General features: G+C 43.3%; 1 protein-coding gene across 2 annotated transcripts in view; it reads left to right on the top strand.

The window, feature by feature from the left end:
- trappc12 (trafficking protein particle complex subunit 12) overlaps positions 1-12,910 on the top strand; it is a 47,274-nt gene that overhangs the window by 27,412 nt on the left and 6,952 nt on the right. For both annotated transcript variants that reach the window (XM_074659960.1, XM_074659961.1), the window contains exons 6-10: positions 3,043-3,155; positions 3,388-3,460; positions 5,460-5,533; positions 9,225-9,323; positions 11,652-11,755. In XM_074659960.1, the coding sequence (XP_074516061.1) occupies positions 3,043-3,155; positions 3,388-3,460; positions 5,460-5,533; positions 9,225-9,323; positions 11,652-11,755 (463 nt within the window). The remainder of the gene's footprint in view (positions 1-3,042; positions 3,156-3,387; positions 3,461-5,459; positions 5,534-9,224; positions 9,324-11,651; positions 11,756-12,910) is intronic.

Here is a 12,910-nt window from a genome sequence, read left to right as displayed (position 1 = left end):
ACACTCAGCTTGTATAAAACCATACCACCCTCTGTCTTTTAGGGTCATTATTATTGATCTTTAAGTAGGAGGAGCGCTTTCGGTATTGATCACACAAACTTTTATTTAGAAACTCTCCAATTGTAAAATCATGCATCGTTTCATATCTCTTTTCATATTTCTTTTGCCCAAAAGCTGCTCTATGAATTCTCTCTGAAAGCTGACTGAAGGTTGAATAGTACTATTCATGATAGTGCCAAAAAGCTGCTCTGAAACTCTTTATCTGTGAGCTTTGAATGTGTTATTAGCCTGCTCTCCAAAAGGATTTTGCATTTTACCCACGTTTTTTAGGATACACAAGCATACCACCACTGTCCTATTAAATATTCAAAGGAAAGTTTCTGCCAGGAGCTTGATATTAGACTGTATCGTCGAGAAGCTCCAACAACTCTACTTGTCTCCAGCAGTTCTTTGGTTTTGTTTCTCCTCTTTTTACACTGCATGAATTGCTCTCTAATGTATTCCCATTACTTTGGATCTGCTTCGCCCCTCGGGCTACCACAGTGAAGGCAGTAGCAGAGACACAGCGGCACGCACACACACACACACACACACACACACACACACACTCGCACAAAAAAAAGCCCACTTGAAGCTACAGTGCACAGCCTTCTAAAGAGAGCACCGATTGACTTTCCATTGCTCAATTTAAACGCTTTGCGCCCCGCTTGGTGCTCGCAGACAAACTGGCACGAGTTGTGTAGCCTGGCATCAGAAGTCGAACATTTCTCCGGCCCAACGCTCACATCGACTATCTATTTCCCACGATCGCACTCTTTGAACGCCTTAAGAGACGGTAGCCCGTGCATCACCCTCCAAAGAAATTAGGATCGACTTGGCACTCGAGAGGGAATCAATGTTTGTCAGTTATTAATTTGTTTGCCAGATCTAAAGTTGAGTCCAATTTTTGAGTCCAGAAATATTAAGACCTGAGTGCCACTTGGCTGACAAGTAGCATTCATTCATGTCCTTTTTCAAGCTGTATCTTCTGTTATTTTCAGTCTTGATTCCTTTCAGGTTTGAATCAATGAAGTAAGAGGGAGATTCATCTTCTCACAGGTTAAATAAAACGTGGTCAAATGCTAACCTTCCCAGCTGAAAAGGCTTTTTTTTCTTCAGCTGGATGAAAGAGTCTCTGCCTCCGTCAACTGGTTTAATGTCAGCCCAACAAAACAGATGAACATTCATACTAGACTGGGGATGTTAATTACTGTTCACTTTTTTAAAATCTCACACAGTACTCTTGGCCAACATGCAGCTCAGCACAACAGTTAATCTGACATCCACCATGCCCTAATGCACCCTACACAGTTAATACACATCTCAGGTTCAACTCTCGTACACTACAGCAGCTGTCTCCCAACAGTAACACTTTAGACCCTTTCCCTCGGAACTAAGAACCTTTTGAGGAACTCATTGCGTTTCGACCGCAGGGACCAGGGTCTAAATTAAGTTCCGGGGACATTTTACAGGGCCTTTTTACCCCCCAAAAAAGGCCCTGGTTGGGCGGGAGAGCTTTCTGAAAGTACCTGAACTTTAGGGGTGGAGTTTGCAGTGATGACCGTCGCTGATTGGTGAAACCCACACACAGCGCCACTGCTTCAACTCTTGTACCTTTTCATTCATAAACAAGGTAGTACTCCATTTTAGGACGAGGGCAGAGCATTTTCCTTTGTTTGATAACATTAAAAGTAAAGTTAGGCTCTACTGTCAGCCTCCCGACTCATTAAAAAACAAGACAGACAGAAAAAGAGAGAGAGATCGTAAGGGCGAGCGGTAACGTTAGAAGAGGGAGACATTGCATAAAAAATATGCTCAAATCATAACATGTCAAACTGCAGCCCAACAGGCAACAACAGCTGTCAGTGTGTCAGTGTGCTGACTTGATTATGACTTGCCCCAAACTCCATGTGATTATCATAAAGTGGGCATGTCTGAAAAGGGGAGACTCGTGGGTACCCATAGAACCCATTTACATTCACTGATCTGGAGGTCAGAGGTCAAGGCACCCATTTGAAAACGGGGGCAATGACAGTTTTTCCTTGCCAAAGTTTAGCGTAAGTTTGGAGCGTTATTTAACCTCCTTCATGACAAGCTAGTTATGGTTGGTACCGATGGATTCCTTAGGGTTTGAGCCCGCTACAACCTCCAAAAGAACGATTGTCTTAATGCATTAAAGAAATTAGTTATTATCATGATCAGTTTGACAGCGCTAATTTTCAGGTGATGAAACTTGCTGACGCCCAAGAGAGACAGAATACAGAATGAAACCAAGAGAGAGCGCTGTCCAGTCAGCTTGAAGATAAAGCATTGCTACAAAGGGCAGTAATAAAAGAGACACTGGGGTAAATGGGGAAAATGAGTGTGTATTCAGTACTCCAGATGGGTTAGATAGACGGCACAAGCAGATAGACTAGAGAGATAGAAATTGAGATACATAGACCGGCAGAAGCAGCAGCCAAAGATGGACCAGCTAGCTGAGCTTCAGGTCTGATGACAATATCAAAGAGACCCTGATCAAAGCCCGGGAACTCACCTGAATATAGGCTCTTCCTCAGGGATATGTGCGTGCGTGCGTGCGTGCGTGCGTGCGTGTGTGTGTGTGCGTCTCAGACAGTGTGAATGATGTAGAGGCAGAGAGAGACAGAGGGATGAGGCAGAAAGATGAGTGATGGAGCTGTGCAGCACACACACAGAGAGAGATGAGAGGGTTTAATAAGCAGCCATACGTAGCTCAATGCCATCTGTAGGTTCCTGCCTCCAGGGCTGTGTGCTGTCTGTGTGTGGGTGGATGGGTTTATATTCTCATCTCGCGCTCTGTGTCTTTCTGTCTCTCCCCGCCTTCCCTCTCTTTTCTCTCTCTCTCTCTCTCTCTCTCCTGCTATGTCCTCATTCCACCCTGTTTCTCATTTTCCCCCCTTTTCCCTCAAACATTTTCTCCCTCTGTCTCCTGTTTTCTTCTTGTCCTCCCTCCCTCTCCCTCATCCCTCCCTCCCTATCCAGGCTCCATGGTGCCGTTCTCCATGCGGCTGCTGCATGCCGAGCTTCCCCAGTACCTGGCCAAGCCCCAGGAGGCTCTGGACCGCCTGCACAATCTCAAAACCGTCTGCCTCGCTGTTAGTATACACACGAACACAGCCTCTGGATGAACATAAAGATATGCATACTCTGTAGTATTCACACAATAAAACTACACACCCACAGAAAAGCACATGCACCTGTGTAAACAGCCAAATGTGGATGGATTTCAGAGTTATTGAATATGCAGATTCTAATACAGACACATAAAAAGCCTTCAGCGCTGGCAGTGAAGCAACTCTGAAGTTTGAATTCCCCCCCTGTTAACAGATTCTGGAGAACTTGGAGAAAGGCTTGGCTGAGGATGGCAGCATGATCACCCTAACACAGGAGAACAGGCAAGGTAAGTACACACACACACACACACACAGACATTTGGCTACAGACCTGGCCTCAGTCCCAGACTGCATCACACTGTGGGAGGAGAGTGAGGTCATGAGCCCCAGTGGGTAACACACACACACACACACACACACACAAGCACTGAGTCAGAGGCACACCTGGTGCAGGACTGCAGCATACCTCGGCCACACATACACACACTTCCAACCACGTAAACACACCAATGCGGTGCTCTAAAAGTGTTTAGCACCTCACTGCTTCGGTACTCGCGCTGAATATCAAACGGCCTCCTCAGCCCTTCACGCCAAACAGATCAATACAGATCAATCCTATCCAATCCACTCACATCTGCAAGTGTGCCGGGGAAATAGGCTCCTCTGAAATTCACCAGTTTTAGGTAGACACGCCTCCAACCTGATGTAAATCGTCTTCAACACAGCAGTACATCTTAATGCGGTGTTCTCTGAGTCGTATGTTTGCCAGCCCTGGGACCACTTATTTAGTAACTTTTCCAAAGGCTATGTGTCAGAGTTTTTCTTCTTTTTTAAAGCTGAAGTAGACAGAATGGAGCAAGTATGATTTAATAAAAAGTTATTTTTATAAAACGGTCACTATATCCTGACAGTAGTGCATGAGACAGGTAATCTGAAAAAAATCATGCTCCTCGGTGTCCTCCGGTGCTCCTAATGGCATCTACACGTTTTCGACCGGAGGAAAACAACCAATCGGAGCTGATCTGGAGCCTTGCCGTCTCTGAGGCAAGGCTCACGAACTCCGACCAAACAGTCAAACTAGGCAGCGCTGATCAAATATGAATCAATATTCTCTTACTGTAACGTCTTTTTCTCTCCTCAAATGTTTTCAGAATCATCTTGTAGTGTACTGTTTAGCTGTAAAATTAGTAAATTTTTGACCCGGTAACCATGTTGAGATCAGTGGAGGAAATACCAAGCACCGCCCACCAGCCCGAGCTAACTTTCTCATTTTACAGCTAGACAGTACACTACAGGATGATTCTGAAAGCATCTGAGGAGAGAAATAGGCATTACAGTAACAGAATATTGATTCATATTTGATCAGCGCTGCCTTGACTGACCTTTTGATCAGAGTTTGCGAGTGATTGACAGCTGCCTCGGTTGAATGAACAGCCAATAGGAACGCTCTCTCTCTGAAATGACCTGTGATTGGTTGAAGTCTCCCGTCACGGCCTAGATTTTTCTAAAGCCTGAAAACAGAGCCATGAGGAGGAGCAGAAGTCTACTTTTCTCTCAGAACACTTGAATTACAATATGCTGAAAGGTTATTATGGAATTTTTGCCCAAAGATGCCAAAAGCATACTGTCTACTGAAGCTTTAAGCGACTACAAGCCGTTTAATCAGCTAATTCAAGGCGATGAACAACCACAAGCCACTTGGTGAAGTTGAGCTAAATGTACCAAGACACTTGCTTATAGTTGGGGAAATTGACAGGGTGACGCATGTACCAATGTATGTGTGAGGGTGCGCTAGCTCTGGCAGTCCCCCCCCCCTCCCCCTCTAAAAGCAGTGTAATAGCTGTGCCCTCTGTCTCTCCTCTCTCTACCCACGCAGACAGTCGACAGTCAAGTCAATAACGCAGGGCCTTGCCTTCACACATCAGACCCCTACTGAGTGATTAGCTCTTCTCTCCCCAACACACACACACACACACACACACACGTGTGCAGCGATGAATACTAATAGGCCTGCACACTAACTCTTCCACAGGGTGCACTGTCTGAGGGAAAATAGGAAAGCGGAGTGTGCCGCAGTGTCTTCCTCACCACCTCGCCTTAAAATAAACCCTGGTGTGGAGGGGGAGGAAGAGAGGTTTAATGAGAGGGATAAGAGCAATAAATGGAAGAGAGGGGGAAAAGGGTGACGTTAGAGGGACGCCCAAAGAAAGCAGGTGGAATGAAAACAGGAAGTCACCCCCTTTTTAAGAAATAAACCCTCTGTGCGTCTTTTCTCCCCGTTTTTAGTGTCTCTCAAGCTGTGGAGGTCTCGCCTCAGCCGGGTCATGTACTCCATGGCCAACTGTCTGCTTCTGATGAAGGTATGTGTGTGTGTGTGTGTGTGTGTGTGTGTGTGTGTGTGTGTGTGTGTGTGTGTGTGTGTGTGTGTGTGTGTGTGTGTGTGTGTGTGTGTGTGTGTGTGTGTGTGTGTGTGTGTGTGTGTGTGTGTGTTTGTCAGCTGAAGTTTGTGTGTCGCGGTGTGTTGGAGTGAGTGCGTCCCTGTGTGTGTGTCTATGTGTCTGCCAGGATGTGTGTCTGTGTGTGAGACTGGGAGATCTCTGATGCCAGGCTGGTGGAGGATTCACAGTGAAATCCCCACTGACTGACCACTAATTGGATTCTTGGTCAGTAAGAGAGAGAACGAGAGGGAGAGAGAGAGAGAGAGAGAGAGAGAGACAGAGAGAGAGAGAGAGAGAGAGAGAGAGGTTGGGGTGTAGATTTGATCAGACTCTAGAGAGAACCACAGTGCCATCTACAGGTGGGAATTGAGATTACAGTATTTTTCAATTGCTTGGGCTCTATTTCAGTTGAACTCTCCCCACCATACCGGTGATTTTACATGTTGTAGCACATTTACTACAAATCTTAAATACTTAATGTTACTGTTGACTGTTTCATGAAAAACCCTGAAACACTTTTTATATTGTATTCCTTTCAGGCAGCCACTAGTTTCTATTTATTACTGTATGGTATGGAAATTAGGGCTGTCAATCAATTAACATATTTAATCGAGATTAACCCTCTGAGACCCACAATAGACCCGTTTTTGTCTTCTTTAGGGGGTTATGGGGGTCTTTAGGGTGAGATAGCAGGTCAACAGTAGATGTCACATAGAAGTGGTGCACATCATCTGAAAGCTGGAAACCTGAAGATTAATTTGAGATGCTGCTCAGCACTGTGTGTCAAGTTGTTCTAGTCATACATCAGAAATAAACATGATTTAACTAATTTATTGATTTTTTAAAATAAATTGTAACAGTATAAAGGAGTTTAGAACATTATGACGGAAGTATATGATGGTCATTCCCATGCTCTATTATGTCTCAATTTTTGGGTTGATACCATTTGTTACACAGATTTGGTGCTAAATTTAACCATTTTTTACCAATCAAGAATTGATAAAAATGATCAATAATCCCTCCAAAATACCACATTAAGACACCAAGACCTTGAGGAACACCATAGAAAAAGCCGTGCTGTGATTTGGGATCAAAAACTTTGACATTTGGAGATTTCTGCAAGAATTGCATTGTTTGGCGATTGGATGGTGAGCACTTGTGTTTTTTAAACTGCTCAGAAACCTCCTTATTGTCAATCTAGCTAGGAAAGCCATCATTCCTCTGAATGCTCTAGGTCTCTAGTCTGATCCATCCATCCTCTGATTGTTTGTGGCTGTAAAGGTATATGAGGTTGTGATTATCCTAGAGGTCACCACAGGTCATTTTATACAGCGAGGTCAAGTTTTTAAAAAATGGTCGCTACAATGAAATGTCTCCTATGGGGACTAACATTCATCACACATGAATACAGTTGGACTCATTGGATCCACAAGAGTCTTTACAGTGAGACCCAATGTATGTGATTCAAGAAAGTTTATGGACCTCAGTATGCAGAAATATTCAAACACACCATTTTAGAATAGAAGAAAATAACACATTTATACTGCATTAAAACAACTGCAGGGTTTTTGCCCCAAACTGCATGTGATTATCATAAAGTGGGCATGTGTGTAAAGGGGAGACTCATGGGTACCAATAGAACCCATTTACATTCACATATTTTGAGGTCTGAGGTCAAAGGACCCCTTTGAAAATGGCCATGCCAGTTTTTCCTCGCTAAAATATAGCCTAGCTTTGGAACGTTATTTAGCCTCTTCCCCAACAAGCTGCTATGACATTGTTGGTACCGATGGATTCCTCAGGTTTTCTAGTTTCATATGATGCCAGTATTTTCTCTTTTTTCTCTAGCTTTAAAACTGAGCCCACTACAACCTAGGAATTGCGAGTTGTGTTAATGTGTTAAAGAAATTAGTGGCGTTAAAACAAATTTGCAATAATGCGTTATTATCGCATTAACTTAGACAGCCCTAATGGAAATGAAATGACTGATTGTTGAGACATGCTTGGGTTGTGTAGTCCGTCACTGTCGAGTCCACAGTATCAGTATCTATGTGAGGAAACGCTTTGCAGACTTGTCATATCATTATGCACTTAAACAGTGTTAACACGTCACTATATTGGACGGGTGATGAAACACAACTAAAGCAAGTTTCAAGAGTCTGCTAATTTATTTTACACTGTGTGTAAATCAATTGAAACCAATACCTGTCTCAAAAAGGAGAAAAGAAAAATTTAAATATCTGAAAATCTATTGCATGCATTGGAAAATTTTCAGCAATAATAAATGTGTGTACATTTGTAGTTAAATTATGAGGCTGGTGGGATTTTCTTTTTTTGTTGTTAAAGGGACTGTTTGTAACTTCTTACACGTATAAATCATTGTGGGTCGGTGTCCCATGCGCGCTTGTGTGTGGCTTCACTGTTCAGACAAGACTCCAACACAAACTACAGTGAAGCACCAAAACCTCTTGGTTGTATCTAGTGAAGCCCGTCTGTTAAACAGTGTTGGCCGCGGTCGGAGGACGCGGTGGAGACCGTAGCTTTGGTCTACAGGACCGGAGTCTCTGCTGTACTCTGCTCCTCTGCTCCTCTGCTCCTCTGCCTGCCTTCACTCACACACCGTGCTCGTTCTCACTCTTTCGCTCCACTCTTACATGCATGCGGGCACACTCCACACTGCAGAAGAGTTAGTTTAGCTCTGAAAATATCTAGTGAGTACAGTGGTCGTTTGTTTAAAACTGAGCCCGCTAGATCCTCCAAAGGATTGATTGCGTTAAAGAAATTAGATCGCTAAAACAAATTTGGGTTAACGTGTTATTATTTCTTTAACTTTGACAGCCCTAAACAGAACACAGATATATAGTTTAATTTGTTAAAACAGGACTATTTTCAGCAGTATATTAATCCACATTTGGTGCTCTAGTGAGTATCTGTGGCAGCAGGACAGTGGATGTGGGATTGAGTCAAAATAAACTACAGTGTGTGTGTGTGTGTGTGTGTTCATGGTGATGAAGGAACATGTCACGCACTGACCCAGTGTGATTCACTGACGTGTTTTTAAGAGTTTTGGGACAACAATGGAGCTCTTTGGCACAGAGGAAGAAGATATATCAGGCTTTGGATATACAGCAGTTAGCTTTTTTGTCTTGTATGTTGTATGAGATTTTGTTCAGAGTTTTGGACACTGAAAACTGAGCCAGAGCACTCGTTAAAAACAAAAACTGCAGCATAATACACATGTACATGTGTACAATATACACTTTGTGTACCTTGTCCCAGCCCAGTACACACTCTCTCTCCACACACACACTTCTCACTGACCTCTCTCCGTCGCCCCGCTCAGCAGTCCAGTCGCCATGTGAGCGATGTGTAGCAGTGTGGAGGTGGGAAGAGGGTCACATCGGCCAGCTAATACTCCATATGTTTGATTAATGCCCTCTCTCTCTCTCTCTCTCTCCACGCCTCACCTCTGCTCTTCTTTACCTCGCTCGCCGTCCACCTGTCTCTACCTCCTACAGTTTACCTTACTCACTTCTAACTCCTGTCTTGCCCTCCATTCTTCACTTTGGTATTTTTCTTTTTATCGTTAATCTCTCGTCTCTCTGTCTCTCAGGACTATGTTCTGGCGGTGGAGACCTATCACTCCATCATCCAGTATGAACCCCAGCAGAAAGTGCAGCTGCTCAGCGGCATAGGACGCATCTTCTTGCAGGTGCGCACATTAACACACATATACTGTGCCGCTAGGAAGTTTGTGGAGTCTTTTGAATTTTCTGTATTTCTGCATGAATGTGATCTAAAATGTGCTCAGATCTCATTCAAGTCCTAAAACTTGATAAAGACATCCCAGTTAAAACTTTAACTTTATTTCAATCGTCACATACATAGTATACATATATGAAATTTGGTGGCATATCATATTATCATGGTTTGGGGAGGCTTGCTATCATTGATGGAATGTTGAATTCTGGATTGTATCAGCAAATTCTATAGGACAATGTCAGGGTTTCTTTTGGTAAACTGAAGCTCAACGAAAGGTGGGTCATGCAGCGAAACAATGACCCTAAACACACAAGTCAGACTACCAAAGTGGTTAAAGCAGAAAAAATTCAACGTTTTGGAATGGCTGAGTCAAAGTCCACACCTTTATCCAATAGAAATGTTGTGGAAAGAACAGGAAAGAACCTGAAGAGAGCAGTTCGTGCAAGGAAGCCAACCAAGCCACCGACATCACTGAGTTGAATCAGTTTTGTGAGGAGGAAAGGGCCAAAAGATCAGACTCAATATGGACAGATACTAAATATTATTCAATACACTTATTCACTTTTTTTCTGAGTGAAATCCCAACTCCCATGTGTTAAGAACAAAGATGAGCCTAGCTTAGCATAAACATTGGAGCACCTGAAGCTGCAGTGGGTAGAAATGGAGCAAATATGATTTTAAAAAGTTATTTTTATAAACCGATCACCATATCCTGACAGTAGTGCATGAGACAGGTAATCTGAAAAAAATCATGTTCCTCTGTGTCCGGCATCTGAAAGATTTCACAGACCGGAGGAAAAAAAGCAGTCAGAGCCAAGCTGGAGCCTTGCCGTCTCTGAACAGCTGTCAATCACTCACAAACTCTGATCAAACGGTCAAACTAGGCAGAGCTGATCAAATATGAATCAATATTCTGTTACTGTAATGACTATTTCTCTCCTTAGATGTTCTCAGAATCATCTTGTAGTGTACTGTTTAGCTGTAAAATGAGAAAGTTTGTGACCCGGCAGCCATTTTGAGATCAGTTGAAGAAATACCAAGCACTGCCCACCAGCCGGAGCACAGCCAATAGGAACGCTCTCTCTCTCTGAAATGACCTGTGATTGGTCAATGTCTCCCGTCACGGGCTAGATATTCTAAAACCTGTAAACAGAGACATGAGGAGGAGCAGAAGTCTAGTTTTCTCTCAGAACACTTGAATTACAATATGCTGAAAGGTTATTATGGGATTTTTGCCCAAAGATGCCAAAAATACACTGCCTACTGCAGCTTTAAGGCATAGGCCATATAGGCGGTCGCTGAGGGCGCCACCTTCTGGGGGGCGCTAGTTTCCCTCTAAACGTTTTTTTTTTTAAAGCCGATGGGTGCCCTTCCTCATTGTCTGCATTGAAGTAACAAATTAACAAATAAATAAAGGAAGAAAGAAATACACGTTTCACCCCTGTAACTCTCTTTCTCACACTTTTTCATCTGCCCGGCCGCACTCATCTGTTCATAAAAGTGTAAATTGTAGTGAAACTGACTAAACACAATATCAGGGACCAATTGTTTATTTATATCATAATAAATACAGTTATTTATGAAAATTCAAATCTTAATTTATGTCTTAAAACCATTGTGATGTTTGATGTATGCAGTTTAAAAGCCAAAATCCTGCCTAGGGCGTCAAAATGGTTCGAACCGGCCCTGCCGCACAGTGATAGTAAGACTCTGGGAAGGCACTGCGTCTAGCTGTTGTCCCCTAAGGCCAGCCCTTTCCCTCAACTTTCAGTCTTTAAGCTAAGCTAGGCTAACCACGTCCTGACTCTAGCTCTGTACTTAACACATATGAGATTGATATCAATATCCCCAAATGTTGAATTATTCCTTTAAAGGATTCTGATTGGAATCTAGATCAAGCTTAACTAGACATGTTGGTACAATATTGATAACACTGGGCCTACAGTACAAACACACGCGCAACTAAATGGGGCAGTGCTCCTGTCACTTAGTATTATCTATGCAGAAAATTAACCGGACTTGAACTTCAGGAAACCTGGATGCCCAAAATAACTCCTCCCACTTTGCAACTCCATATTGTTGTTCTATCATCAGAGATCTATTTGTTTTGTCATCATTATTCCCGCTTGTGATGCTCCCTAATCTTTGCTGATGCAATGAGTCTTAAGTTTTCCCTGAGGGATCATGAAATCTAATCTAATACATTTGTGCTTGCCTCGTTTGACAATATACACACACGGATCAGTGGTTAATGTGCGGCTGCTTTGTTCTTGGCCAGATTGGAGACGTTAAAACAGCAGAGAGGTACTTCGTGGATGTGGAGAAAGCCTGCCAGATGACAGGGAACCAGCCCCGTCACACCACATGCGTGCTGATGAACAGGTACAGTGTGTCGTGCATTTAGCACCTCCTGCTCAGGATCATTTTTCTCCGTGGTAGCGGCGCTTCCTTCAGGGCTTTTTGCAGGTTCTTGCTTCCTTCTGCCGTGTGACTAAGCACAGGAGGTCACACCTGTGGCCTGAGGAGCTGTAGAGGATGAGGCAAACTTCAAGTGACAATCTCAATCTCACTCACACTGGTGGTGTACTGATGCTCACTTCAGAAAGGCAGCTGATTATATCGTCCTGCAGATTATATCGTCCTGCAGTCATGTTTTTCGTAGCATTCTGTTGTTGTTTTTAGTTACACTCTTTTTAAGTTGTTATTTTTTAATTACTACTACAGGACAAACATGAACAATACAAAGTCTCACCTGTGAAATGTAACTTAAAGGGAGATTTGTCAAGTATTTAATACTCTTATCAACATGGGATTGGGCAAATATGCTGCTTTATGCAAATGTATGTATATATCTATTATTGGAAATCAATTAACAACACAAAACAATGACATATATTAGAAATCCTCACAGGTACTGCATTTAGCATAAAACAAAATGCTCCAATCATAACATGGCAAACTGCAGCCCAACAGACAACAACAGCTGTCAGTGTGTCAGTGTGCTGACTTGACTATGACTTGCCCCAAACTGCATGTGATTATCATAAAGTGGGCATGTCTGTAAAGGGGAGACTCGTGGGTACCCATAGAACCCATTTACATTCACTGATCTGGAGGTCAGAGGTCAAGGGACCCCTTTGAAGATGGACATGACAGTTTTTCCTCACCAAAATTTAGTGCAAGTTTGGAGCGTTATTTAGCCTCCTTCCCGATAATGGTCGACATATGACATGGTTGGTACCGATGGGTTCCTTAGGTTTTCTAGTTTCATATGATACCTGTATCTTCACTCCAGCTTTAAACCTGTCAGAGACTCCGGCCACGAGCTACAGCCAATGAGAGCACCAGACACGGGTTAAGGGGGAACCTGGGGGAGGAGGGGTCGCCTCTAACAATAGGAACTTACTGTATATGACACAGAGCAAAGTTGTTGTTGCACCTAATTGAATGAATAGTAAAAAAGAGTGTGGAACAGTGAAACAGGCTATTTAGTGAACACGTGCCAACAACAACATCAGCAATGTGTCTCGCGTACGG

Source organism: Sebastes fasciatus, chromosome 15 (genome assembly GCF_043250625.1).
Source record: "Sebastes fasciatus isolate fSebFas1 chromosome 15, fSebFas1.pri, whole genome shotgun sequence".
NCBI lineage: Eukaryota > Metazoa > Chordata > Actinopteri > Perciformes > Sebastidae > Sebastes > Sebastes fasciatus.
This window is presented reverse-complemented; position numbering and strand designations above follow the sequence as displayed.